Genomic DNA, 27,072 nt, shown 5'->3' with positions numbered 1-27,072 from the left:
ATTTAATGGGAGGGTACCTGGAAAGCAGTTCTATTCTCTTTGTATGATATGTTCTTAGTACAGATAAAGGAATATGTCCTTAACCACTTTTATGAGAAGCCTGGCTTTGTGGACCATGATTGAAATTTTATTATTCTGCCACTGAAGTGGAAATATAGATTCATAATCTTTAGCATGGGGTGTGATGAAAATATATCAGAGTATATAAAATTTTTATGCATAAAACTATTTCTGCAGTTTATGCATTTCACAAAGATCCATAATTTATTCAGCAATGAATGTGTGCTGTAGGTATATTACACAAATCACAGCTTTAGTGATGGACAGAAGCCACAAAGAAAAGCATATCACATATCAAGCTATATCATATTTTGTATATAAGAGGCTCTCACTGCCACTGAGATATTTGCTAATGCTAGCTGATTCCAAGACAGTTGCAATAAAAAAAAAATTGGCTTTGCAAGTCTTCCCCCACTGCTCTGATTTTGCGCTTGAACTTAGGGCATGGGCGCTGTCCCTGAGCTTTATTGCTCAAGACTAGTGCTCTACCACTTGAGCCATAGCTCCACTCCTGGCTTTTTTGGTGATTAATTGTAGGTAAGTGTCTCATAGACCGCCCTGCCTGGGCAAGCTTTGAGCCATGATCTTCAGAGCTCAGCCTCTTGAATAGCTAGCTAGGATTATAGGTATGAGCCACCAGTGCCTGGCTTGCAAGTCATATTTCTTTTTCTTTTTCTTTTCTTGGCCAGTCCTGGGGTTTGAACTCTGGGCTTGGGCACTGTCCTTGAGCTTCTTTTGCTCAAGGGAAGCACTTTACCACTTGAGCCACAGTGCCACTAATGGCTTTTTTGAGTAATTTATTGGAGATAAGAGTCTCATGGAGTTTCCTGCCTAGGCTGGCTTCAAAATGTAATCCTCAGATCTGAGCCTCTTGTGTAGCTAGGATTATAGGTGTGAGCCACTGGCGCCTGGCTATGTCGTGTAAGCATTCAGAACATATTTTTGCAATTAAAAAAATAATTCTGACTCTTAAAATGGCAATTCTAGACATGATATAAACTATTTATTTGTACATGTGTTTGGCAGTGATTTCAGACTTAGGAAATACAGGCTGGTTATACTTCCAAAATCTGTGAACAATACACTAAGCCCCCACTTCCTTCAGGCTCTTGCTTGGCACTTGCACAGGTACATTATCCTTACTTTTTTAATTAATTTTTTTTATTGTTACTAAGGTGATGTACAGAGGGGTTACTGTTTCATAATCAGATGATGAGTACCTTTTTTTTTGGGTAATATCACCCCTTCCTTTACTCTCTCCCTCCTTTTCCCACCCACAAGTTATATAGTTCATTTTCAACATAGTGCGTATGGAGTACCACTGCTGCATTTGTTCACCCTTTGTTTTTTAAAATTGTATCTATTAGAAAATGAGCCTGACGACATGGAGTAACTTATTCAAGTTCAGATAGCTATTAAATAACAGAGTTGGCCCTCAGATTCAGGACTGTCTTCTAGTTACTCTCCTTTTCCTTCTACACCATAGAACATTTGTGGTCTTAAGAAGTAGAGAAGTTTTTAAAAAGCTCTTAAAAGTTTTAAAAAATACCATGGGTCCTGGTTATATTTTATAAATGTATGTGTGTGTATATGTGTGTGTGTGTGTGTGTGTGTGTGTGTGTGTGTGTTGTGGATTTAAGTCTTTGTTACTAATGGCACTTTTTTTTAACCCTTTTTAAAAAAATTGTTGTTGTAAAGGTGATATACAAAGTGGTTAAATTTACAAAGGTCAGGGAATGGGTATATTTCTTTTTGAACAGTATCACCTCTTCACTCAATTTCTCCCAGTTTATTCCCTCCTGACTCCTCTTCCTCACAAGTTGTATAGTTCATTTTCAACATAGTTTAGTAAGTATCACTGCTGCATTTGTTCACCCTTTGTCTCAATGTTTCTTTTTTTATTTTTTTATATTTAAAATTTTTTTCTTTCTTATGTTGCCCCCCACAAATCCCCCCCCCCACAACGTTTCTGTCTCTCCTTCCCCCTCCTCCTCCCCCTCCCCCAACAGACAAACTACTGGCACTTTTTATAGGCTTTCCTGATAAGCATATGGTTAGTATGTTTGGCCAACATCATTGTGATTTAATAGCTCAATTTTAAAAAGGGATTACAAAACAAACAATGGTCTTGATTCATCCCATAAGAAAGTAAGGAAGTACTTGTTATCCTTTGCCAGTACATTTTTATTTTTATGCAGTTTGAACCATGGGTCACACTGCAGACACTGTCCTTTAAAACTGTCGGAAACTGCTGCCACTTCCTGAGCACCAATGGCCTCTTCCGCTGAGGGAGCAGCACTGTAGCATTGTGGAAAAGCCTTGGCGACAACTCTCCTTGGTGCTGAACTGCCTCATTTCCCTTGAACAAAACACCAGCCTGGCTTTTTCTGTGGTTATTTGGAGTTGGAATGGATGGGAGTTTTCTGCCCAGGCTAGCTCTGAGCCCTAATCCTCAGATCTCAGCCTCCTGTGGAGCTAGGATTACAGGCGTGAGCCACAGAGGCCCGGCTGAACTATTGGCTTTAAATGACTCTGGAGTCTCAAACAGTTTTCATTTGTGTTTTTTGTTCATGTGGTGTAATGTGTGTGTGTGTGTGTGTGTGTGTGTGTGTGTGTGTGTGTGTGTGATGTGTTTCTACACATAAAAAGTTCCATACAGAAACATACATATTCCTATGTATGTTAATATTATATAACATGTTTCTATAAATATGCTTCTGTATTATGTGTGTGTATGTGTGTGTGTGTGTGTGTGTGTGTATTTTTCTTTTTTTTTGGGTCCGGTCGTGGGGCCTGAACTCTGAGCCTGGGCGCCGTCCCTCAGGTCTTCAAGGCTAGTGCTCTACCTCTTGAGCCACAGCGCCACTTCCAGCTTTTTTCTTTTTGCTTATGTGGTGCTGAGGAATCGAACCCAGGGCCTCAGGCATGCAAGGCAAGTGCACTACCACTGAGCCATCTTCCCAGCCCAATGTGTGTGTATTTTTCTATATGTAGATTTAAAAGGGAAAAGAATTGATACTGAAGTAGGTTATGTCCTTAGGCCTGAAGCCCAGAACTGTTGTAGGCTCAAGAAGGTTTTACAGATAAAACAGTTTGTTCAGCAAATTCTGCAAAAAAGAAAAAAAATCCCCCAGACTGTTCCAGCCACCCAGTATTTTAGGAAATAAGTCTAAATTTACTAACAATGCTGAATTTCACTTCTGTATAAGCTTTGCAACATAAAGAAGGAAAAAAATACAGTTTGTGTCTCAAAAAGACTAACTCCGGGCGGTGGGATGGGATGGGGTGGGAAAAAAAGACAAACTCTGAATTGTTGCAGGGCTGCTTGATTTGGGGAATCTATACCCCCATGCAGCCACCGGCTTGTGGAAGCGACAATAGAAACTCCCATAATTTTGTTTTTTTTTTTTGCTGATTGTGTTATAACAATGTTTTCTGTACATCTCTTGGTAACCTCAAGGGTGGCAACCATGCATCTTGTGTGTCAGGGGTTCTTAAAGGCTTGAGCACCAAGATGAGCACCAAGGTTCATCTTTGCTCTATATACATCCCACAAGTCCAGGGGGCTGTAGGTGCATCAAGTCAAGTGTGTTTCAAGTGATGTACATGCCAAGTGAAGCATGGTATCTTGACTCTCCATCCCTTGCTCACCTAGTGCAGGCTTAGATGATGCTGTGACTTTTAAGATCAATCTTTGTGACATTGGTCAGATGAATTGTGCTCACAAACTGACATGTTGAACTGAAACCTCAACTACTGAAAGATAATAATAATAAAAACCCAAACAACAACACAAATACCAACCTTTAAAAACATAACCAAAGAAGTAAATTTGCAAGAAAAAAAATCTCATTGTCATGTGTGCCAAGCATTACACATTGGTTACCTCATTGTGTACATGCTGCTCAGTTATGGTATCTCATTCCCTCCTCTCCCCTCCTCTGCCCTCCTTTCCCTTTCCCTCCTCCCCCCTCTCCCTGTCTTTCAGTTTCAGTTCAGGCCAGCAGCATGGTGGGGTATTTCCTTTTTCTCTTCCAGTCCAGCCTTACTAGGCTCTAGTTACACCCCACTTCTTCAACTGACCCATGCTGGTATGAGCTATCCTTCCTCGAATTCCCCATTACCTACTGTCTGTAGCACTTATTTAACTGTTTACTGTGTTCTACTGGGAGAATTGCCTGAAATTGTGTTCTACTAGTAGAACTATCACACTCACGGGGGCATAAACATTCAGGCCATTTAGTTTTTTTAAGAAATAAAATTAATTTCTAATTCTGAAGCTTGGTTGTTCACTAGTATGCAAGTTTAAAAAAAAATCAACAACCTGCTCAGCTGAGTTTCTGACACACTATTGATTCATAGCCTTGATTTTGTTAATATTGATCTAAAATCAGATAGGCCTACAGAGGTAGACATTTCTTTCATAATGAAGTCCGAGGTTGGAGGCATGGCTTAGTTGTTAGAGAGCTAGCCTATGAGGGAAAGTGGCAGATATTCAGTTCAAGTCCTGGTTGAAAGAGGGAGGGGGGAGGGAGAGAAGGAGGGAGGGAGAAGGAGGGAGAGGGAAAGAGAGAGAGAGGGGAGACAACCCATAACCATAATAGGTGGGTACAGAACACATTCATTTCTTTCTCTTTGGTGTTCTCTAGTTGTTTATTTGTGTTTTCAGACTGTAATCCTATTTCTTCTGTGTAGCTGGGATTTCAGATGTAAATTGTCACTCCCAGCTTGTTGGCAGAAATGTGGTCTCACGGACATTTTGCCTGGGATGGCTTAAAACTTCACTGCTCTCTGTCTTAACGCCTACATAACTGAAATTACAGGCATGGGCACTCAGCCTCTGCCCTTCCTTAGTTTTTTTTTTCTCTTAATTTTCCATCTTGTTTTTCCTCCTAGTGTTCATGTGCTTGCATAATTAGAGGGTTCCCTGTGGTCTTCTGACATGCTTTGTGTTTCCAAACACTAACAAGAGTGAATTAAATATCATGAAACAATACCATAAGGGAGATTTGTCTTGTGTTCAGTACACATCCATTTTGTAGATGACTAAAAAGACCATCTCCAAAGTGGAGAACCCTGTGAGGTTTGAGGCTAGGGGATGAATACACTACCCCTTGTGAATAGTTGTAATTATCTTGTTATTATGGGACGTAAGAATGTAATTGTAAAGGGAGGTGATCCTATAGTGGTAGCAGACTATAATTATTGTCCCTGAGTCAGTTTGTTTCAGTATGTGCTGCTGCTTTTCCACTGATTTACTTATTTATTTACTCTTGAATGAAATATACCTTTGTGGAAGAGTTTTTCTTGGTGGTATTCTTCATCTATCTTTTCCCTATATTTAATACTTCCTTAGTTTTTCTTGATTCAATAAGGACATAATTGTACCTGCTGTTCATGTTCTCCAGAATCGCATGCCAAATCTGAAATATCCACGTGGCTGTGATGTGCTTTTATTAATACTACATTACACAATTATTGATGCCCAGCAATTATCAATTTGTTATAATTTGACAAAGTTTGGAGCCTTTGCTGTGGCCACAGACTTGTACCTATACTACCATGAATGTTTGTAGCTCCATGAGGAAAGTGTTAGTTTTATAAACAAGGCAACCCAGGTTCAGATGTGGGAATTGCTTGCAGGATGTGCACATCATCTAGCAGGAAATATGCTACAGTCAGCATTTCATCCCTGGACTCGCAGGCTCCGGAGCTGGGCTCTTCCCACTGTACTGGGCTGACTTACAACACAGTGACCACACAGTGGGGTGGTTGCTGCACTGGTAGCGGTGAGAGGATGAGAGGAGATGGAGCACACTCTGTGGGCCTGGACTTGTCCTGGAAAGCTTTGCAGAGGGGCCAGCCCTGGGGAGACACTTGGAGGATGAGGTTGTCCTTTGCAAGACATTCCATTCGGAGGAAATTCATCTACAGGAGTCTGGAGACTTGAAGTCTATTCCATTATAGATGTCCAAAATACAAACTGGGAACTGGGCAATGAAGAAGAGGTTGAGGAAGGGTAAGCAGGGTCCCAGGACAGGCCTCAGCTCCTTGGAGTTTGCTTTTACTCTATCTCTGAGCTACCACTTGATTGGATCATTTCTCTTATAACTGCCCCCCCACCCCCAGTCCTGGGGCTTGAATTCTGATCCTGGGCACTGGGCCTGAGCTTCTTTTAGCTCAAGGCTAGTGCTCTACCACTTAAGCCACAGCTCCACTTCTGGCTTTTTCTGTGACTAATTGGAGATAAGGATTTCATGGACTGGCTTCAAAACTATGATCCTCATATATCAGCTTTCTGAGATCTACAGGCATGAGCTACCACATCCAGCCATGTCTCCACATTGTTGCCAACAAATACATTGTTCTTACTCTCTTCATAAAGCACATTTCTTTTTTCTTTTTCTTTTTATCCTTCCTTCCTTCCATCCTTCCCTCCTTCCTTCCTTCTTTCTTCCTTTCTTTCCTTTTGTCAGAACTAGGGCTTGAATTTACAGCTTCGTACTCACCTGGCTTGCTTGCTCACTACTGGTACACTACCACTTGAGCTCTATATCTAGCCTGGCTTTCTACTGGTTAGTTGGAGAATTGAACTGTGCCTCTCTGGATCTCAGCCTCCTGAGTAGCTAGGATCACAGGCATGAGCTACCAGCTCAGCTCATAACATGCCTCTCAATTTTTGTTTGCTTCTCTCCTCCCCCATACCATGGCTTCCTCGAGAACAAAGAATGTGCCTTTTTTCTTTGTTTCCAGGATGGCTGGGCATACAATGGAGGCACTGAGGATGTGGTAGGAGGAGGACAAGCTTTGTGCTTGTGGAGGAGGGTCCTTGTCAGGATATGCCCATATGTCCCTGGGTTGATGTACTACGTGTGAGGAAGAGATAACTGAGTCTCATTCATGGTCCCTAGAGACCAGGGCAGATGAGACCAGTGTTGCCTAAGGCCACTCTGAGCCATGAGATCTTCTGCTGTCACATCACATGCTACACTTCTTCTCCATTCAGGTCCACAGTGATGATGGCTCAAGGGCTGTGTGTGTGGTGTTTTGTGCAGTGGTTGCAGTCATAAGAAGGCCCTGTGGCATGGTGGGAAACACATAGCTTTGCCCCTTCCCAGAGCTCCTGTGGAGAACAAATGAGGTAATACTATTGTGCGTAGAGCTGAGGGCAGCCCCTGAAGAATTCTGAGAAGGGGGCCATCCACACGAGGTGCAATCTGTACATTCTCACTTACAATCTTGCTGCCTTTAGGTTCTAATAACATAGTAGATATAAGATCTACATATAGAAGTAACTACGTGAAGGCTAAACCTAGAAGCTTTATAATAGAAATAGAGCTAAACTTAACTATAAGAGCACAAATAAAGCAGGACTATTTCCTTTATGAAGTGACACTGAATAGATCTCATGGCTTTTTCCTGCCATTTGAATATGAAAAGCTCATCATCCCCAAGATCCCTTCTCCAGCCACCTAGGTCAAAAGGAAGGCTTGGCCCTGCTACTGTCTGGTAGAACGCCTGTACAGTTACTGTTGCTAAGTACTTGTGGCATCATGCACTAAACACTAAGCACTGTGAGAACCGTGGAGCTTGTTTGCCATCCCTCTTCAGTGAGTGCTCAGGTGGGTGTTCATCCTATTAGCTCTGGGTTGTCCTCAGTCAAAAGGGCCATGTAGTGGGGCGAGCGCACCTGGAAGTCATCAACGGAAGCCACTTGATTGCATTTGAACTTGCTGTCATTGTTCTGAGCTTTTTGGTTTCTGCTGAGGATATCCTTTTTCCCTTCTGTCATCTTTTTTATAGTGCTCAAAACAATGTAGAGTGTTTGTAGCATGTATGTTTAAGAGGATGATAAGAAACCCCTGGAGACTATTTTGTAGTGAAATCAGAATTGGAAATACAATGTTGGAGTTTCCCGGGAGGAAAAAAAACTTAGGCATTACTTTCTTCAGTTGCTTCCTTTTGTGGTTACAAGTCATATGAGGGCTTTGTAAAGTTTACTTTTTTTCCCTTAAGTATTTCAAAATCATGTATTTTGCAATGCAACAAAACCAATTTACTTTAAAACCAAGTCTGTAAAAACAAAAACCATGATAGCTTTTCTTTTTCAGTGCTTCCCACTCTGATTTGCAGAAGATCTTGCCTAGAGGAAGATGAGTATATTTTAACAAAAACTAAAGAGAATCAAGCAAGCAGAAAAACAAGAAAAAAAAGTAGTTTCTTGCCCAGTGCTGGCTGCTTACACCTGTAATCCTACCTATTCAGGAGGCTTAGATCAAGGAGGGAAGTTTGAAACCAGCTGAGGCAGGAAAGTCTGGGAGACTCTTCTCTCCAATTAACAACAACAAAAAGAAGCCAAAAGTGGAGCTGTGGCTCATGTGCTAGAGCACTAGCCTTGTACACAAAAACTCAGGGACAGTACCCAGGTCCTGAGTTCAAGCCCCAGGACTGGCACACACAAAAGTAGTTTAAATCAGCGGAAGTAGGTAGGTAAAGATTGTGGTCCCTGGTATCCTTTATCTCATGGGAGTTGAACAGGAACCATATATTTGAGAGCAATTAGGGTATCACTCTATCCATTTCTTGAAGCAGTTTTGGAAAAAGGGAATGGAAGTAGAATCTGTCTTGTTAACATCTGTCAATTACTAGCAGGAAGCCTTAGGCCTCTCTAGGTTTAGCAGGACCCTCCTTGTTCAACTGCTCACAATCAGGGCCTTTATAATCACTTATGATGAGTGGTGGTGGTGGCTGCCAAGTACGAAAAACATCCTTTTGTTGAGCACTGATGTTGTACACTGGGCTCCTTTGTCATTGTGCCCGTTCTTTGGTATTATGATGTTGCAAAATAAACATTGCTATATTTGTGACAACTGAAGAGAGACCTTGCTTTGAAACCTGCTTCTTATTCTTATGATCATCTCTCACTGGGACCTTTCAGTGGCCTCCTCTACCTTTGCTCTGGGCTGTCTTCACAGAGCAGCCAGAGCACACCTTAGTGCTCTACGAGGGCTCCCGATACCATTATAATTCAATTCAAGCTCCCCACCAAAGTAGGTGTGAATCAGCCCTAAGATTTCATAACCCTGCTCCTTGTTTACTACATTGAGATAGACACTCTGGTCTCATTTCTATTTCTAAAGCCTGCCAAGCCCTTCCTAGTCTCAAGGCCTATATATTTTCTTTCTTTCAAGACCTCTCCTTGGCTGGCTCCTTCTGGCTTCAGCTCCAATGCCACCTCCATGGAGAGGCCTTCCATATTAGTTTCTTTCTTTTTCTTCTGTGTGTGTGTGTGTGTGTGTGCGTGTGCATGCGTGTGCGTGTGCGCTCATGCTCACACTGTTACTGGGGCTTGAATTCAGGGCCTTGTGTTCTCACTTGGCTTTTTTGCTCAAGGCTGGTGGTCTACCACTTTAGCCACACTTACATTTCTGGCTTTTTTTTTTGCTGGTTATTTGGAGATAAGAATTTTTCTTTTTTTTTTCTTTTTTTTTGGGGGGGGTCTGGTCATGGGGCCTGAACTCTGGACCTGGGCGCTGTCCCTCAGCTCTTCAGCTCAACTACCACTTGAGCCACAGCACCACTTCCGGCTTTTTGTTTTTGCTTATGTGGTGCTGAGGAATTGAACCCAGGGCCTCAGGCATGCAAGGCAAGCGCTCTACCACTGAGCCACCTTCCCAGCCCTGGAGATAAGAATTTTTCTACATGAGCTGGCTTCGAACCTTGATCCTCAGATATAAGCATCTTGGGTAGCTAGGATTGCATGTGTGAGTAACTAGTGCTGGCCGTATTAGTTTCTTTTTTCTTTTCTTTTTTTTTTTTTTTTTTTTTTGGGGTCCGGTCATGGAGCCTGAACTCTGGGCCTGGGCGCTGTCCCTCAGCTCTTCAGCTCAAGGCAAGCGCTCTACCACTGAGCCACTTTCCGGGCCCGTATTAATTTCTTAAGGAAGGTATAACAAAGACCTGCAGAATGTGAGGCTAAAACAATGGAAATATGTTCTCTCAGTCTGGAGGCCACATGCCAAAATCGAGGTGTGGGCAGGATAGGTTCCTTTTTCCTTCTTGGTGACTCAGTGGGAAACTGAACATACTGTACAGAGGGGTTACAATTACATGGGCAAGATAATGAGTACATTTCTTATCAAGCATTGCTGCCTCCTCCTTTGTTTACCCTTCACATCCCTTCCCAGCCTCCCTCCCCCTCCCCACCCCCCACCAAATTCCCCCCGCCCCAAGTTGTAAAGTTTGTTTTCGACATGACAACTTGTACTTCTCATTGTTGCAACGGGTCCACCTGTATCCTTAAACGACTTGTTTTTCCCCATCTCCTCCACAAATTATGACTTCTAAGGCATACTTTTTTTTTTTTGGTCAGTTGTGGGGCTTGAACTCTGGGTCTGGGTGCTGTCCCTCAGCTCTTCAGCTCAAGGCTATCACTCTACCACTTGAACCACATTGCCATTTCCAGTTTTCTGGTGGTTTATTGGAGATAAGAGCCTTTTGGACTTTCCTGCCTGGGTTAGCTTTGAACTGTGATCCTCAGATTTCAGCCTCCTGAGTAGTAGCTAGGATTACAGGCATGAGCCACTGGCACCCAGCTCTAGAGCATGCGTTTTAGATGCTGACTTTAAAAAGAAGGGAAATGGAAATGTTCTTCTATAATCTCAGCTCTCAGGAGGCTGAGAAAGGAAGATCTTCAGTTGGAGACCAGCCTAGGCGGCATAGCATACCTCATCTCTGAAGAAGTCCAAAGGCTGGGTTATATCACCTGCGAATCATGTTTGCGGCCTAAGGTCCCATCCCATCCCTAGCACTAGGAAAAACAAAAGGAAAATGTTTCATGAATTTCAGAGATGTGAACACATCCTTATTTAGGAAAACACATTTCACGTAATTGGCATGTGGGTATCAGATTTGAATCCAAGCACTTGGCCTTGGGATCTAGCGTCCATCCCTGTCCCTAAGGACGCTCCCACTTCACTGCTTATCCAACAGCACCATCTAGTGGTAAATCAGTTCCCAAAACTGTGTGCGTGTAGTTGTCGGTCCCAGTGGCTTGTCAGCTTCAGAGCTGAAGTTGAGGCCAGGTAAGTCCAGTGTGGAGCTTTAGATATGGTAATTCCAGAATCTTCTTCTGGTAGAACTATTAGCCCTTTGACCAAGTTTGTTATATCTTGGCGTACTGGAAAGTTTTAGGTCTCCCAAGGGCAGGGTGCTGCATCTCTGTTTTAGCAGTATGTTTGGGACTATTTTGGTTTCAGTTAAGATGGTGATTTCCCCCTTGGCCAATGGTCTTTGGTCAGAGGGAAATTCCAGAGCACTGCAAGACTGGATGGGGTGTTTGGGTACATTCTCCTAGAAGCAGATACTATTTTTTCCAATGTAATTTGATACTATATGCATACCTGATGAATTTACAATAGCATCTCTTTTCTCAAGCACTAGTTACTAAAATGTATTTCATCTATGAAAGAGATAACCTTCCTCTGTGAAGTTGCCTCCTTTCTGAATCAAACTTGCTGAGAAAACGTTAGTCTCCATTTAAGAACTCTAGTAGAGAATAATGACAACACACCTAGCGTGTCATGACTTCCTTTCCTGATCTCTTTTACTGGTCAGTTGTGGGTCCTGTTCTTGAGCTCTTTCTCTCAAGGCTACTTCTCTACCACTGTGAGCCACAGAGCCACTTCAAGTTTTCTGTAGTTAACTGGATACAAGAATCTCATGATCTTTCTTGCTTGGGTTGGCTTTGAATCTTCATCCTCAGATCTCAGCCTCCTGAATAGCTAGGATTACAGGTGTGCGCCACCTGTTCCCTGCTACTGCTGCTGCTTCTGCTGCATCATCATTTCCTCCTCCTCCTCCTCCTCCTCTTGGTCCTCCTCTTCTTCTTCCTTCTCCTCCTCCTTCCAAATCAGTTTATGAATACAATGCATCTTGAGTGATGTCACCCCTTTCAACATTCTCCCTCATCCTTCCCAATCCAACACTTCTTTATTTTTGGATTTTTCCTGACCACAGTTCATCACAGCTGAACATGGCCAGAAGTATGTTTCCTTTTGGGGGTAATAATGCTTGTGTTACTTTTACAGCACTGTTATTTATTTCAGTTATTTAAACAAAGGAGGAGGCAACAATGCTTGATTAGAAATGTACTCATTACCTTGCCCATGTAATTGTAACCCCTCTGTATGGTATTTTCACAATAAAAAAAGAAATCACATTGCAAATGCAAAGTTCCAGCTCTGATTTGACATTAATCAGGTCATTTGACCTCTTTGACCTGAGCAACACAGATCATATGATTTGTAAAGCCCTTTCTTGTTGGGATTTGTTACATCTCCCTTCAGGATCACAGAAAGGAAAGTGCAATGTGGGTCTCATTTCTGACCAGCAGAGGCCACCACTGCCCCTGTGTGCTGGATCAGGAGCTATGAGAACTACAGTTAATGTGTATAGTTGGAGGTTGATATCCCTGATGATGGCAAGAAGCCAAGAAAATTCTGTAAATTCATGTTGTGCAAAGGACACCGCACTGTGTAAAAATTTCAACTTGTTAAGCCCTGAGATGAAACACTTAGAAAATAGGAGATTTTGACCTTCTAAGAATGATTCCTGCAATTCTCAGAGGTGCTTCATTTCTCTTGCCCAAGTTGTTCCTAGGATAGGTATGCAAACGAAATGGAGAAGAGAACTTACATGTATTGAGCCCTTATTATTACCAGAAACTATACTTGGTACTTTAGGTACATTTTCTCTATCCTTGACTCAATTCTTTGAATGACTTAGGAAGACACCAGTGCTTCAGAGTGGTTAAATACTTGGTTTTACAACTAGGAAGGCCTGTCTTATTTATTTATTTATTTAGCCAGTCCTGAACACAGAGCCTGAGCACTGTCCCTGAGCTTATGCTCAAGGCTAGCACTCTACCACTTGAGCCACAGCGCCACTTCCTGGCCTTTTCTGTTTATGTGTTTCCGAGAAATCATACCCAGGGCTTCATACATGCTAGTCAAGCACTATACCACTAAGCCACATTCCCAGCCAAGGAAGGCCTGTTAACTCTCACAGTGTCCTTTCTTCTACAGAGAGACTTGCTCTCCTTCCTTCCTTCCTCTCCTTTCTCCCTTTTCCCCTTTTTCCCTTCCTCCCTCCCTCTCCCTCCCTCCCTCTCTCCCTCTCTCCCTTCCTCCCTTCCTCCCTCCCTCCCTCCCTTCCTTCCTTCCTTCTTTCTGGTTCTAAAGTTCCTGTGACCCTTGGGATTTTAGATGGAAAGTTGGCTTGTTTTGGGGTCTAATGTCAGGTAGTAATTAAATACCAGAGACTTATTCAGCCTAGCAAGCTACTTTAGAGGTCTTCTGAAACCTAGATCAAGAGAATAAACAACAAATTCATGTCTTACATTGGTGCTTTCTAATTGAGTGGTTTTCAAAATACCATAATCACACAAAGAGCTGGTTAAGAATGGATTTTCTAGATTCTGCCCCTTCCTGCAGCGTCAGATTCAGTTGGTCTAGGATTCGAATACTTTCTCAGGTTGATACTGAGAGTGGGCAGGAGCTCTCAGGGAGAACCTTGTACTAGCAGAACAGAAGCAGATGGAGTCACTTGCTGTCTCCACTATGTCTCTCCCTTGCTTTTTAGGCTGAGTTGAGTTCATCAAAGTTAAATGTAGGGGTTGCGGCTCAGCCTCCTCATGGTCCCTTAGCTCTGCACTTGGTCAAGAACAGGAGCTCAATGCATGCTTGCTGACTGAGTGGTTGGTCTGCGATAAGAGGACGGTATAGCATGTGCACATCATGATTATATACCTAGTCCCTATAAACTGCTGATTTCCCTCAGAAGAAGTGCATGTGTCTATGTATTTGGAAATAGCTTATATTTAAGGTGTACCTATAGTTATGATTATAATATCAGAAAGCATGAAGTTTAGGTATAAATTTAAGACACTTGATTTTGGGATCTCTGACTGAAGTGTGTGTGTGTGTGTGTGTGTGTGTGTGTGTGTGTGTGTGTGTGTGTATGTGTACACAGGTGGATGGAGATGGAGATGGGGCTGTTTTATAATGGGGTCAGGCTTAGGTCAGCATGGCTCCCATTCTAGTGAGGGTGGAACAGCACCTGTGTACTGCCTCCTCATGTCGTCCCTCCAGAAACCTAGGGATTCAGCTTCCACCACCCTGAAGGCACAGGGCAGTGTACTGTGGGTCACCCTGCAAACACACGAATTTTTAAAATCATATGGTAGCATTTGATTATTGTATTTTGAAAGTGGAGTTAAAATACCAAAGGGCCAAAACAGCCTAAAAAATGTATCGGAAGCTCCATTAAAGTTTGAAATAGTTTTGTTACTCTTATTTTTTGACATGTCTAGTGTGTTTTGGAAAGTCTCAATATCTTTGTGTGTTTTGTTTATTTCAATATAAAGTTTTGCTCATTTAAATTCACTTTCCTTTTTGTTTTGTCAGTCACGGGGCCTGAACTCTGGGCCATGGGCACTGTCATTCAGCATTTCAGCTCAAGGCTAGCGCTCTACCACTTGAGCCACAGTGCCACTTCTGGCTTTTTCTGCTTATGTGGTGCTGAGGATCGAACCCAGGGCCTCAGGCATGCAAGGCAAGCGCTCTTCCACTGAGCCACATTCCCAGTCCTCACTTTTCTTTTTTATGTTGAAGTATGTTCAAGGAAATCACAGTTTGCATTCTTTCTCTAAATATTTCAGAGTATAGCTGTAAAAGACAAATAGCTTATGCAGTCAAAATAATGTATCACTCCAACAAAGCTTTAGTATTGTCTAATATCTTTTCAATATTCAAATTAGCCCACTTGTCTCCAGGTTGTCATGTTCATTCAAGCGAGGAGTCACTCCAGGGCCATGCATTGCATGTGGGTATTAAATTCCTTAAAATTAATTTAATCTTAACTGCCTTTTGCTCCATCCTATAGCCTTGTGAAGGGTCCTGCCTTCAGCTTTGCCTGACCACTGCTTTAGAGTCTCTGCAACTTAATCATCCTCCCTCTGTATTTCCTGGAGCCTAGTCATTAGATCTAAAGTCTGAGTTAAGATAAACACAATGTTTTTTTTGGCCAGAGTATACCACAAGTGATATGTGCTTTGTGTTATGTTTACTGAGAGATACATAACCCTGTCTGCTTCATCATTAGTGATGTATTTGTCCCAAGGTTAAGGTGATGAGAGCCTGACCCTTGTTTGTTTGTTTGTTTATGGAACTTAACGCTTGCGGAGGTGTTAGACATGTACTCTCCCTTGAGCCACATTCTTCCTTATAAAGTTACCTCTTCCCCTTGTGACAAAAGAGAATTCCTTATGGTATCATTCTGACACTATATATGAGTGTTCATTTTACCATCATCTAATTTATTTTTATTATTATTAAAGTAGTTGCACGAAGGGGTTACAGTTTTGTAAGTCAGATTATGAGCCATGCTTCTCAGTCAATATCATGTCTTCTTTTATTCTCCCTCACCTTCCTCCTGTCCCTTCCCTCAAGTTTTATCATCCATTCTCATGAGGCTTTTAACAACAATTGGTAATTCTTGCCCAAATTGGTAATTCTTGAGGAACTATCATTTTATTTTACTAATTCTCTAATTCTTTCTGACATTTGATTAAACACCTCTTTTTTATGAACTGTCACTATTTGGTACCCCAAAATACAATTGTGTTGAAAAGGCAGGATAAATCTTGAATTCTTATGATCAACATGTTTTATGTATTGAACTTTGTGGGTATTGGTTGGGGAAGTGTGGGGAGGAGACAAGGGAGAGGTGGGGTGAGTCTGCTCAAGGTATGCATATATGAACAAACATGTCAAAATCAAACTCCCTTGTACAACTAATTGATACAGATAAAAAATGTAAAAAAATAAAAACCAGTAGTTGAATTCTTTTATTTTTGATTCCCAATTTCAAAGTAAAAGACTGATTTCATGGACATTTTAAAGTAGTGGCAAATGATTTTTTTCCTTGCTCTTTAAACAAATGTCCTTATGCACTAATACTTTTCATAATTTGAATATTTTAGTCAATTGCAGTCTTTATTGTTTTTATGCTCAATTTACTAAGCATTAACCAATGGGCTTCTATGTCCATTAATTGAATGCTATTAATTTCTGAGCACTTCTTTGCCTAGCAATATGTGTGGGCCTATTTTCTTGTTCCAAATATCAGTCAGCTACTTCACTAAGAAGCCTTAGTTCCTTTTGTTGGGAATGGTATAAAATACCCAAATCTTGGGATTTGGAGTATTCTACAGTGACAATGTTTATTGGCCTCATCAGTGGTCTATGTGGTTTGTGAGTGTTAATATTGAAAGGTTATGAAATGAAGTTTTAGATAATTAAGAATGTATTAATTTTGAAAATCTATGGGCTAGGTTGTACACTTGAAAATTTCTAAGAGAATAGATTTAAAATCCTCTTATCTCCCCAAATGATACATTTGTGAGGTAATGCCTATTTTAGTTAACTTAATTAGCCATTCTATGATGTATTCCTTTTACAAGACATCATGTTGTACAGTATATGTACAATTTTTGTCAAAAATTAACAGAAATAAGTGAGAAAATAATGGATTAGTAGTTCTATTTTCAATTCAGTTTTAGTATCATTGTGTTTTTAAATAGCTACTTGACTTTATAATTGTATCTGTTCTCATTCCTACTGAACATATTTTCCACCAATAACCATATAAAGAAAATAACATCCATCCATATTACTATTAATAATAAAAATGAAAATCAAAATTTCTTTTGCTTACTTTTATAATATAGTTGATTTTAGTGGGAGAAGCACTTTTATGTTGATATCGCTTCATTTCCTTCCTGTAAAATATATCTTGTTTATTTTGTTTCTTACATAGGTTAATCATTTTGGATTTAGTGACACGAAAACCTTTAAACAGCGGTACCTAATAGCTGATAGACACTGGAAGAAAGATGGTGGATCAATACTTTTCTACACTGGTAATGAAGGGGACATTGTCTGGTTTAGCAATAATACGGTATGTGCCAGTTTGTGAAATTCCTCTGCTCCAAACATTTGCTTTTTATTACAATAAACTGGAAAAATATTTGCATGTGGTAGGTGCTCAATAAATAATAGTTAAATGAATAAAACTGAAACACAAATCGTTGTGAAAATGAAAAATATGTTTGAATATGTTTTATAGTAATATATAACATATAAATATGTAATACATCTATATCAATATATCATAAATATATGAATATATTATATATTATGAATATATGCTAATTTATATCTAAAGGAAAGAGTATATATAGAAAAGAAAAATATTTAATTTTATCTATGTATCTATCTATATAATATATAATATATAACCTGGATCTCTTTGAAAAATAGAAGTACTCCTGAAATAGAGGCAAGCAAATAATCACTGTGCATCAGGTTCAATTCACAACCTGAAGACAGCTCCACAGAAGTGTGGGTGTTCTTAGGGCACTCAGCCTCATAGGGCAAGACATGTGGATAGTAATAGAGAACTATAGCTATCAGGGAAGTATTGAAGAAGGGATCAATATTGCCAGGATGGGGCAGGCAGAAGAGGGTGTGCTTGAGATGTGTGTGGCCAAATGCATAGATATGTGCAGGGAATGAGTAGGGCCTAGGAAGAGAAGGTGGGGTTATATAACCATCACAGATATCATGCCAGATTCTCCATGCTCACATTCATGCAGCTCTTTTGTTGCTGCTGATCAAAACAAATGTTTTGAGGTTCATAGTCCTTGTTAGGGAGTAACCCATTAGAAAGTAAGAACATACATTAAGAATGATGGGGGTGTGGGGGTGTGCACACACGGGCACACATGTGCACACATGCACATGCATACTGGTCCTGGGCCTTGAACTCAAGGCCTGGATGCTGTCTCTGAGCTTCTTTTGCTCAAGACTAGTGCAGTATCAGTTAAGCCAGAGCTCCACTTCCAGCTTTTTCTTTGTGGGGGGTGGTAGTTTATTGGAGATAAGAATCTAGAATCTTAGACTTTTCTGTCTGGGCTGGCTTTGAACTGTGATCCTCAGATCTCAGCCTCCTGAGTAGCTAGGATTACAGGCATGAAACACTGATGCCTGGTTAAGAGTGACTTTTTTTTGTTGGTTGTGGGACTAGAACTCGGGGACTGGGTGCTGTCCCTGAGTTCTTTTGCTAAAGGCTAGCACTCTACCACTTTAAGCCATAGCACCACTTCCAAGAATGATATCTTTTAAATCACTGCTAAATAATCAAATCCATTGATATTGGCTCTTGGGATGCTTTCTAAAGGATTTTGAGGCCACAACTGAATAAAACAGAATAAAACCATAACAAAACAAAACACAGTGACCAGTTTCCTGGCCAGACATATGTGATGGAGCAAAGAAGCCTGGCAGTGCTTGGTGATTGTGCTGTATTAGAGTCTTGACTCTGCTAGTTAAAAGTTGTATCAATATAGAGATGATTTCAAGTCCCAGTGTTTTTGTCTGAACTCACAGTGCCTGTTTCTGCAGTGCTGGGGATTGAACCCAGGTCTTGATGGGTAGGTATGTTCTCTACCACTTGAGCTATGATAGGACCTAGTCCTTTTCTTTTCCTTTTTGAGTTTGAGTCCTGATACCATTATCCAGGCTGGCCTTGAACTTAGCTCTTTGCTAGAATATTTGGTACACATGCAATTTGAAGATTCCAAGAATGCCAATTCAAAGAGGTAGAGGGTCAGGAGAAGAAGAATTGGAATGACTATCAGTGTGAACCTGTTGTTTAGCAGTGAAACAGTTATGACATCTTATATCCCTAGAATAAGCCAAATCATGTAACTTTTCAGACAGTTCTTTGTAAGATTGGAACTCTGGAATCACCCTTGTTAAATAATCACTGCTATCATTTGAGCCATTTCAGCAGCCAGAGAGTTTGTTCTGGTCTGCATCAGTAGCTATTTTATATGGCTTGCAAAAAGTTTGAGTAGTGCTCTTTCACATCCTCCTTTTTTACGCTTCCTAGGGGTTCATGTGGGATGTGGCTGAGGAACTGAGTGCTATGTTGGTGTTTGCTGAGCATCGATACTATGGAAAGTCCCTGCCCTTTGGCAACAACTCATTTAAAGTAAGTATGCCTTTGTTTTAAAGGAAAATATTTTTGTTTGTTGGTTTTTCAGTACTAGGGATTGAACTCAGTGCCTTGTGCTGGCTACATCCTCAGCTCCTTTTTTTTTTTTTGCATTGGTTATTATTGTTGTTGTTGTTGTTATTATTATCATCATTGCCAGTCCTGGGGCTTGAACTCAGGGCCTGGGCACTGTCCCTGAGCTTCTGTTGCTCAAGGCTAGCACTCTACCACTTGAGCCACAGCTCCACTTCTGGCTTTTTCTGTTTATGTGGTACCTAGGAATCGAACCCAGGGTTTCATGCATGCTAGGCGAGCACTCTCCTGTTAAACCACATTCCCAGCCCTGTACTGGTTATGTATAAGGTAAGGTCTTCCTCTATGCTCAGGCTTTGTGCTTCCCTGGGTGGCTGGGGATGAAGGTGTTTACTACTGCACCCAGCTAGTGTGCTTCTCCTGTAGCTGGGATAAAAGTGTACAGCACCTCACCTAGAAATACTATTTTTTAAAAAATATTTCTCTTTAAGAAACTCACTTAAAACAAAATAAATAGTTCGAATTCAGGGTCTTGAACTATCTTGCTTGCTAGCTTATTTGGTAGGCATGTATGCCAGCTTTTACTGTTTTTTTTTTGTTGTTGTTGTTTGTTTTTGATGGAGTCTTGCAGAATCTTCTGCCGTGGCTGGTTTTGAACAGCGATCTTTTGGATCTCAGCCTCTTTGCACCTAGTTGGAATTTACTTTTTAAACCCAGCATTACTTTTACTAAGGGCTTTATGTATAAAGTACTAATTATTTTCTTCAGATTACATTAAAATAAGACTCTAAAATATACCTGGAACTCAAAAAATTAAATCCCCCAACAACAAATCCTCAAAGAAATTACTGCCCAATAATTAGTGGCCTAAAGACTTACAAAGAAACTTCTCTGAAGAGAAAAAAAGGATGGCCAATAGACACATGAAGAAATGTTCAACCTCCTTAGCCATAAAAGAAATGCAAATCAAAACAACATTGAGATTCTACCTCACCCCAGTTAGAATGGCTATAATCAAGAACTCTAATAACAACAGAGGCTGGAGGAGATGTGGGGAGTGTAAACTTGTTCAACCTCTTTGGAAAGCAGTATGGAGGTTCCTCAAAAGACTTCACATAGAGCTCCCCTATGACTCAGCAGTCCCACTTTTGGGCATTTACCCAAATGATCACAAACAAGGCCATACTGAAGCTACCAGCACAACTATGTTTATTGCAGCATTATTTACCATAGCTAAGATCTGGAACCAACCCAGATGCCCCTCAGTAGATGAATGGATCAAGATCAAGAAAATGTGGTGTATATACACAATGGAATTTTATGCCTCCATCAGAAAGAATGACATTGCCCCATTTGTTAGGAAATGGAAAGACTTGGAAAAAATTATATTAAGCGAAGTAAGACAAGCCCAAAGAAACATAGGTCCCATGGTTTCCCTTATTTGAAATAATTAGTATATGTCTGAGACAAACAGAAATGGTCAGATAAGTTGATGTAAGGCAAAATGAACCCCAAGATAAGGCCTCATATGGTTTTTCTTTCTTGCTATTGTTTCTAACATACTTATAAGATGATTTCTTTGTTGCTTTGTATGTCCCTCCCCATGGCATAATCCCTGTTTTCACTATATTTGATGTTGGTATCATTTGTGGAGGGGAAGGGAAAAAACAAATTGTTTAAATAGGGATACAGGTGGACCCATTGCAACAATGAGATGTACAAGATGTTATGTTGAAAAAGGAACTTTACAACTTCGGTGCGGGGGGGGGGTGAGGAAGGGAGGAAGGGTAGGGACAGTCGGGGGCAGTGGGGAGAGATGGAAAGGGATGGTAAGGGGGAACAAAGGAGGAGGCAACAATGCTTGATAAGAAATGTACTCATTATCTTGCCCATGTAATTGTAACCCCTCTTTACAGTATTTTCACAATAAAAAAAGAAATATACTCATTACCTTGTTCATGTAATTGTAACCCCTCTGTACAGTATTTTCACAAAACAACAACAACAAAAAACCATGGACTGTACCTAAAATCATCTTGTATATCACCAGTATACACACATATTATGTTCTTAGAACCCCTAGCCAGAAGAACTTGAGACAAGTCATTTCACTATTTTGAAGGAGTTTTTACATGTTTCTTCTCAGGACTGAATTTATTATCTCATATTATTACTAAAATAAGTAAAGGTAAGTTAAAGATATCCCTATGCTGATATTTCTTGGTCTGCATGGGGAATTTTATTCTTTAGAACATTAAGCATGACTAGGAGAGTTGACAGATCTTAAAATCATTGGGAAGCAAACCAGATTGTTGCAGATAAAAATAATTTCCTCACTAGGTCACTATAGTTGATGTTCTACTAGGGAAGTGAAGCCAAGGGGCTGTTTTTCATATGCTACTTTCCCTTTGTGTGCGCAGAGAACTTGTCAGTAACATGAAGATGTTACAGATATTATTTGAGGGTAGGAAAAAAGTTGCACCTAACTCCTAGTGTGATAAAAAACCTATCCTATCCCTGAGCTTTTTTGTGCCAGGCTAGCACTCTATCACTGAACCACAGTGCTACTTCTGGTTGTTCTGGTGATTAATTGTAGATAAGCATCTCAAGGACTTTCCTGGCAGAGCTGGCTTTGAACTGCGATCCTCAGATTTCAGTCTCCTGAGTAGCTAGGATTACAGGCGTGAGCCACTGGCCTAGGAGGAATCAATTTTATTTTTACCAATGATCCTTATCTCAGGGTTTTGTTTCTTTCTGGCTACATTGTAGATATTTTAAATATGTCAAGATTTGAAGTAAAATTAAAACAGTTGCCTGTTAAGTTAGTTTGTCCTGTGTGTGTGTGTGTGTGTGTGTGTGCGCGCGCGCGCGCTCTTGTGTGTGTGCCAGTTCTGGCGCTTGAACTCAGAGTCTGGGCAATGCTCCTTCACTTTCTCATTCAAGGCTGGTGCTCCACCACTTGTGTCAAAGCTCCACTTCCAACTTTTTGGTGGTGAATTGGAGATTCTCACGGACTTCCCTGCTCAGGCCGGCTTCAAACTGTGATCCTCAGATCTCAGTCTTCTGAGTTGCTATGATTATAGATGTGAGTCAGCAGCACCCAGCTCAGTTTTATATTCTGTCACATTTGTTGTTGAATGTCACAGGTTTTTTTTTTCTATTATTTCTACAGTTTCAACAAAGCAGCTAATAGAACTTACATTTGAAAGGGGACACCCAGGTGGGTTATATGACAGGCTTGAAAGGAAAGTGTATTGTTTTATCTAACAGAAATAAACCTACTGTTTTATCTAACAGAAATAAACCCAGGGGCCACACCAGGGCTGTGCTGCGGGGAGTGGGGCAAGTTAGAACTCCAGCTCCCATTAGACGAGCACATAGTGCTTTGACTGGGCGTGCTAGCACAATGGCTTGGAAACTGTATTTGGAGAAAAGCTTATATAGATCTATGTGCAGGTTTTTACCCATATTCTTTTTTGATTTTTCTTTTAGGATGCTAAACACTTGAATTTTCTGACATCAGAACAAGCCCTAGTTGATTTTGTAGAGTTAATCAAACACTTGAAAAGAACAATCCCTGGAGCCGAAAATCAACCTGTCATTGCCATCGGGGGGTCTTATGGTGGCATGCTTGCGGCCTGGCTTAGGATGAAATACCCTCACATAGTAGTTGGGTAAGTGGACATATGCACTTTTCACTGACCACCCAGGTGAACTTAGAGATTTGTTTGGGGTAAGAAATGTCCCTTTCTATCATATTGCGATTTCCAGTTTCTGTCTCATTAACATGACATTATTCTTTCTCTGCATTTTAACTCAGTCTCGGTTTTCGTTTTAAAGACTTGACTTGGATGAGTTATGTTTGTTTTTTCATTTCTCCTCGCTTCCCATAGAGCTCTTGCAGCGTCTGCCCCTATCTGGCAGTTTGAGGATTTGGTTCCTTGTGGTATGTTTATGAAGATTGTGACTGCAGACTTTAAGAAAAGTGGTCCAAATTGTTCAGAGAGCATCCGGAAATCCTGGGACGCCATTAATCGACTTGCGGGTTCCGGTAAGCATTCATTAACAGAATAGGTTTGCAGGGATTTTTGTTTTATTTTTTAGAAAGGATTTATTTTAGTCTAACAGGATGAAGTAGGGAAAAATGGGAAAAGAAGGAGGAACATTTCCTGTTTCCCATGCAGGAAATGGAGTAAAGACTCAGACTGCAGATTTTTTTTTGACCTCTTCTTTGTTAAATTCAACACTTACATTTTTATTTATATTTTTGGCAGTACTGGGGTTTAAACACAGGGCCTTGTACTTGATAGGTAAGTGCTTTACCATCTAAGCCATGCCCTTGGTCCTTTTTGTCTAGTTGTATTTCATATGGGGTCTTTTACTTTGCCTAGGCCAGTGTCCTCTAACCTATGTCTTCCTTGTAACTGAGATTACAAATACAGACCACCATGCCAAGCTTGTTCTTTGAAATAGGGTCTTGTTAACTTTTGTTGCTTAGGTTGGACTAAAATCTTGGCTTTCATGTATTTTTTAATAAGTTATTTTATTGTGAAAATACTGTACAGAGGGCTTACAGTTACATGAGCAAGGTAATGAGTACATTTCTTATCAAGAATTGTTGCCTCCTCCTTTGTTTTTCCCCTACCATCCCTCAACCCCCCTCCCCCTGCCCCTGCCCCATATTGTAAAGTTCATTTTTCAACATAGTGTCTTGTACATCTCATTGTTATAATAGGTCAACCTGTATTCCTATTTAAACACTTTGTTTTTTCCCTTTCCCTCCCCAAATTATACCAACATCAAATACAGTGAGAACAGGGGTTATACTGTGGGGGAGGAACATACACAGCAACAAAAAATTAGAAACAATAGCAAGAAAGAAAAAAACCACATGTGTCCCTATCTTGGGGTTCATTTCACTTAACTTCATCTTATCTGGTCATATGTACATAGCTTTTGACCTTTTTTACTTGTCCTAGACATATACTAGTTATTGCAAATAAGGGAAACTATGGGACCTATGTTTCTTTGGGCCTGGCTTACTTCACTTAATATAATTTTTTCCAAGTCTTTTCATTTCCTAACAAATGGGGCAATGTCATTCTCTCATGTATTTTTTGTTGTTGTTTTGTCAGTCATGGAGCTTGAACTCAGGGCCCAGGCTCTGTCTCTGAGATCTTTCACTCAAGCCTCGTGCTCTACAACTTTGAGCCACAGCATCACTTCCAGTTTTCTGGTGGTTAATTGGAGAGAAGAGTCTCACAGACTTTCATTTCCTGGCTGGCTTTGAACCACATTCCTCAGATCTCAGCCTCCTGAGAGTAGCTAGGATTACAGGTGTGAGCCACTGGTACCCGGCCCTGATTCTCATATTTTTACCTTTCAAGTAACTGGAATTGGAGGCATATGAGTCATTGGTCCTGTCTAGCACTTCCACTTTTTAAATAGACATTTACTAAAAGTATTATACACATATAGGAAACCATACCAATCAAAATATATTGCTTGATGAATTTCCACAAAGTGAATGCTTAGTATAATTAGCATCCAGGTCAAGAAAGCATACAATCAAGCTGGGTACTGATGACTCATGCCTGTAATACTGGCTACTCAAGAGACAGAAATCAAGGGTATCAAGTTTCAAAGCCAGTCAAGGAAGATAATTGTATGAAACTCTAAAATAATCAGCAGAGCTGGAGGCCTGGCTGAAGTGGTAAAATACCAGCTGAGTAAGCAAGCTGAATGAGTATAAGACCTTGAGTTCCAACTCCAATAGAACACACACACACACACACAAAGAACACAATCAACGTCTTAAAAATTCCCTGGTGACATTTTCAGTCTTTACCTCTACATCTACCCAAGCTAAGCACAACCCTCACTCCTTAAAACATAGACTAATGTTACTTGTTCTTGAATTTTAGTAATCAACATGTTCGTGAATATACTATTACTTTCGCTTGATTCTGTATTTGTTAAATGCACCCATTTGTTTTATAGTTTATGTGATTCTTCTCATTCTATGCTGTTCTTATGGGGATTTTTGTTGTTTTTTAAAAAAATTTTATTGTAAAGATGCTGTACAGAGGGGTTACAGTTACATGAGTAAGGCAATGAGTCCATTATTTGTTGACCATTGTTACCCCTTCCCTTGTTGTTGCCCCACTATCCCTCCTCCCCACCTCCCACACTCCTCCCCACCCCACCCCTTGTTCTTATGTTTTTACTTATTTCAATAGTATCTTAAAAAGGGGTGCATAGAGAAGACACATATCACCAATGTCTAGTGTGGATTATCCCATCGCTCTGAAAATGTTTTGTTGAAAACCATTTTTGGAGAAGTGGTATAAAAAACAGTGACTTTTGTAATACTAAATCATGATATGTAGTGAAATGTAAAGACGTAGGCTGACAAGTCCTGTTTTAGATTCCACTTGTGATTCTCCCCCCAGGCAGTGGACTTCTGTGGCTCACTGAGGCTTTTCACCTGTGTAGCCCCTTAACTTCTGAAGATGTTGAGCATTTGAAAGAATGGATTGCTGAAACTTGGGTGAATCTGGCGATGGTCAACTACCCTTATGAGTGTAACTTTTTGCAGCCTTTGCCTGCCTGGCCTATTAAGGTAACAGAAAAATGCTTCTCATCATTTTTAGGAACATGCCTTTTCCCTTTTTCCCTATATTTTCTCTAACTTTCCTCATCAGAGGAAATCTGAATGATATAGAGGGTTCCATGTTAGTCAGAAATCCTGGACTCATCCACTTTTTTTTTTCCAACCTTGAACATGTCAGTTTCTTTTTTAATCTTCCCTCATTTAAAACCTGAGATAAATTGCATCCATTAATTGCATCCATTATGGAGTTCTATGAATGGGAAGTAAGACCAGTAGTTGCTATGCCAAATTCTGGGCTGCACCCTTCGCATATGTAGTAATTTAGTCTTTGTAATAGGCATATAATTCACATATCTATGCAATATGTGGTTAATACATCCTAAGTGGCAGCTGTTACATTACTACAGTTCAGTTAGCTGTGCAAGCATTTTAAATGCTACACACACTGTGAAGGGTGACAGCCATGGTGAATGTCAGAGGGGAAAGGACTCCCCTCTTAGATCCTGAAGGTCAGTGATTGCCCAGAACTGCTGCTTACCAGTGTGTGATCCTGTGTTCTTCTCTATGGAAAAGGATAGTAGTACGTACGTAGGGTGGTGTGAAGATATTCTAATGTAGAGACACATTATATCATTTTAGGTCCTTTTACAAGTGTAAAAACATATTACACCAATTTCACATGCTTTTACAATTTTTTAGGGTTCTTTTCATGTCAAAATTATTTATTGGGGCCAGGTACTGGTAGCTTACACCTGTAATCCTAGCTACTCAGAAAGCCAATATCTAAGGATCATAGTTTGAGCAGATAAGAGACTCTTATCTTCAGCTCAAAAAGCCAGAAGAAGAGCTATGGCTTAAGTGTTAAAGTGACAGTTTTAAGTGGTAAAAGCTAAGGGATAGTGTCCAGGCCCTGAGGTTCAAGCCCAGTATCCGTGTGTGCGTACTCACACAGACACACACACAACACACATACACATACACACACATGCACACATACATTTTTTGGTGAATGTACTTACATATATATAAATAGATACATCTTTATTCATAAATACATATACAGGTATGTATATATTAAATGGATTTTGTTAAAAATGTTCTTAGTTTTTAAAATCAAAAGCTGGACAACTTGATGGTTACATCTTGTGAATATGATTGACTCTACAGCTAGAATGGATTTTGGAAATGAAAATAAAATTGAACTGATAATATGAGAGTTAGGTTTCAAAAACACTTTTTTTTTTTTT

At 40.4% G+C, this 27,072-nt stretch overlaps 1 protein-coding gene across 1 annotated transcript in view; it reads left to right on the top strand.

The window, feature by feature from the left end:
- The window catches only part of Prcp (prolylcarboxypeptidase (angiotensinase C)), a 59,603-nt gene that overhangs the window by 17,088 nt on the left and 15,443 nt on the right, over window positions 1-27,072 (top strand). Inside the window, exons 2-6 of the mRNA XM_013014209.1 lie at window positions 16,939-17,079; window positions 19,075-19,176; window positions 22,705-22,886; window positions 23,106-23,263; window positions 25,665-25,834. Of these exons, the coding sequence (XP_012869663.1) occupies window positions 16,939-17,079; window positions 19,075-19,176; window positions 22,705-22,886; window positions 23,106-23,263; window positions 25,665-25,834 (753 nt within the window). The remainder of the gene's footprint in view (window positions 1-16,938; window positions 17,080-19,074; window positions 19,177-22,704; window positions 22,887-23,105; window positions 23,264-25,664; window positions 25,835-27,072) is intronic.

Source organism: Dipodomys ordii, unplaced genomic scaffold, assembly GCF_000151885.1.
Source record: "Dipodomys ordii isolate 6190 unplaced genomic scaffold, Dord_2.0 Scaffold22, whole genome shotgun sequence".
Lineage (NCBI taxonomy): Eukaryota > Metazoa > Chordata > Mammalia > Rodentia > Heteromyidae > Dipodomys > Dipodomys ordii.
This window is presented reverse-complemented; position numbering and strand designations above follow the sequence as displayed.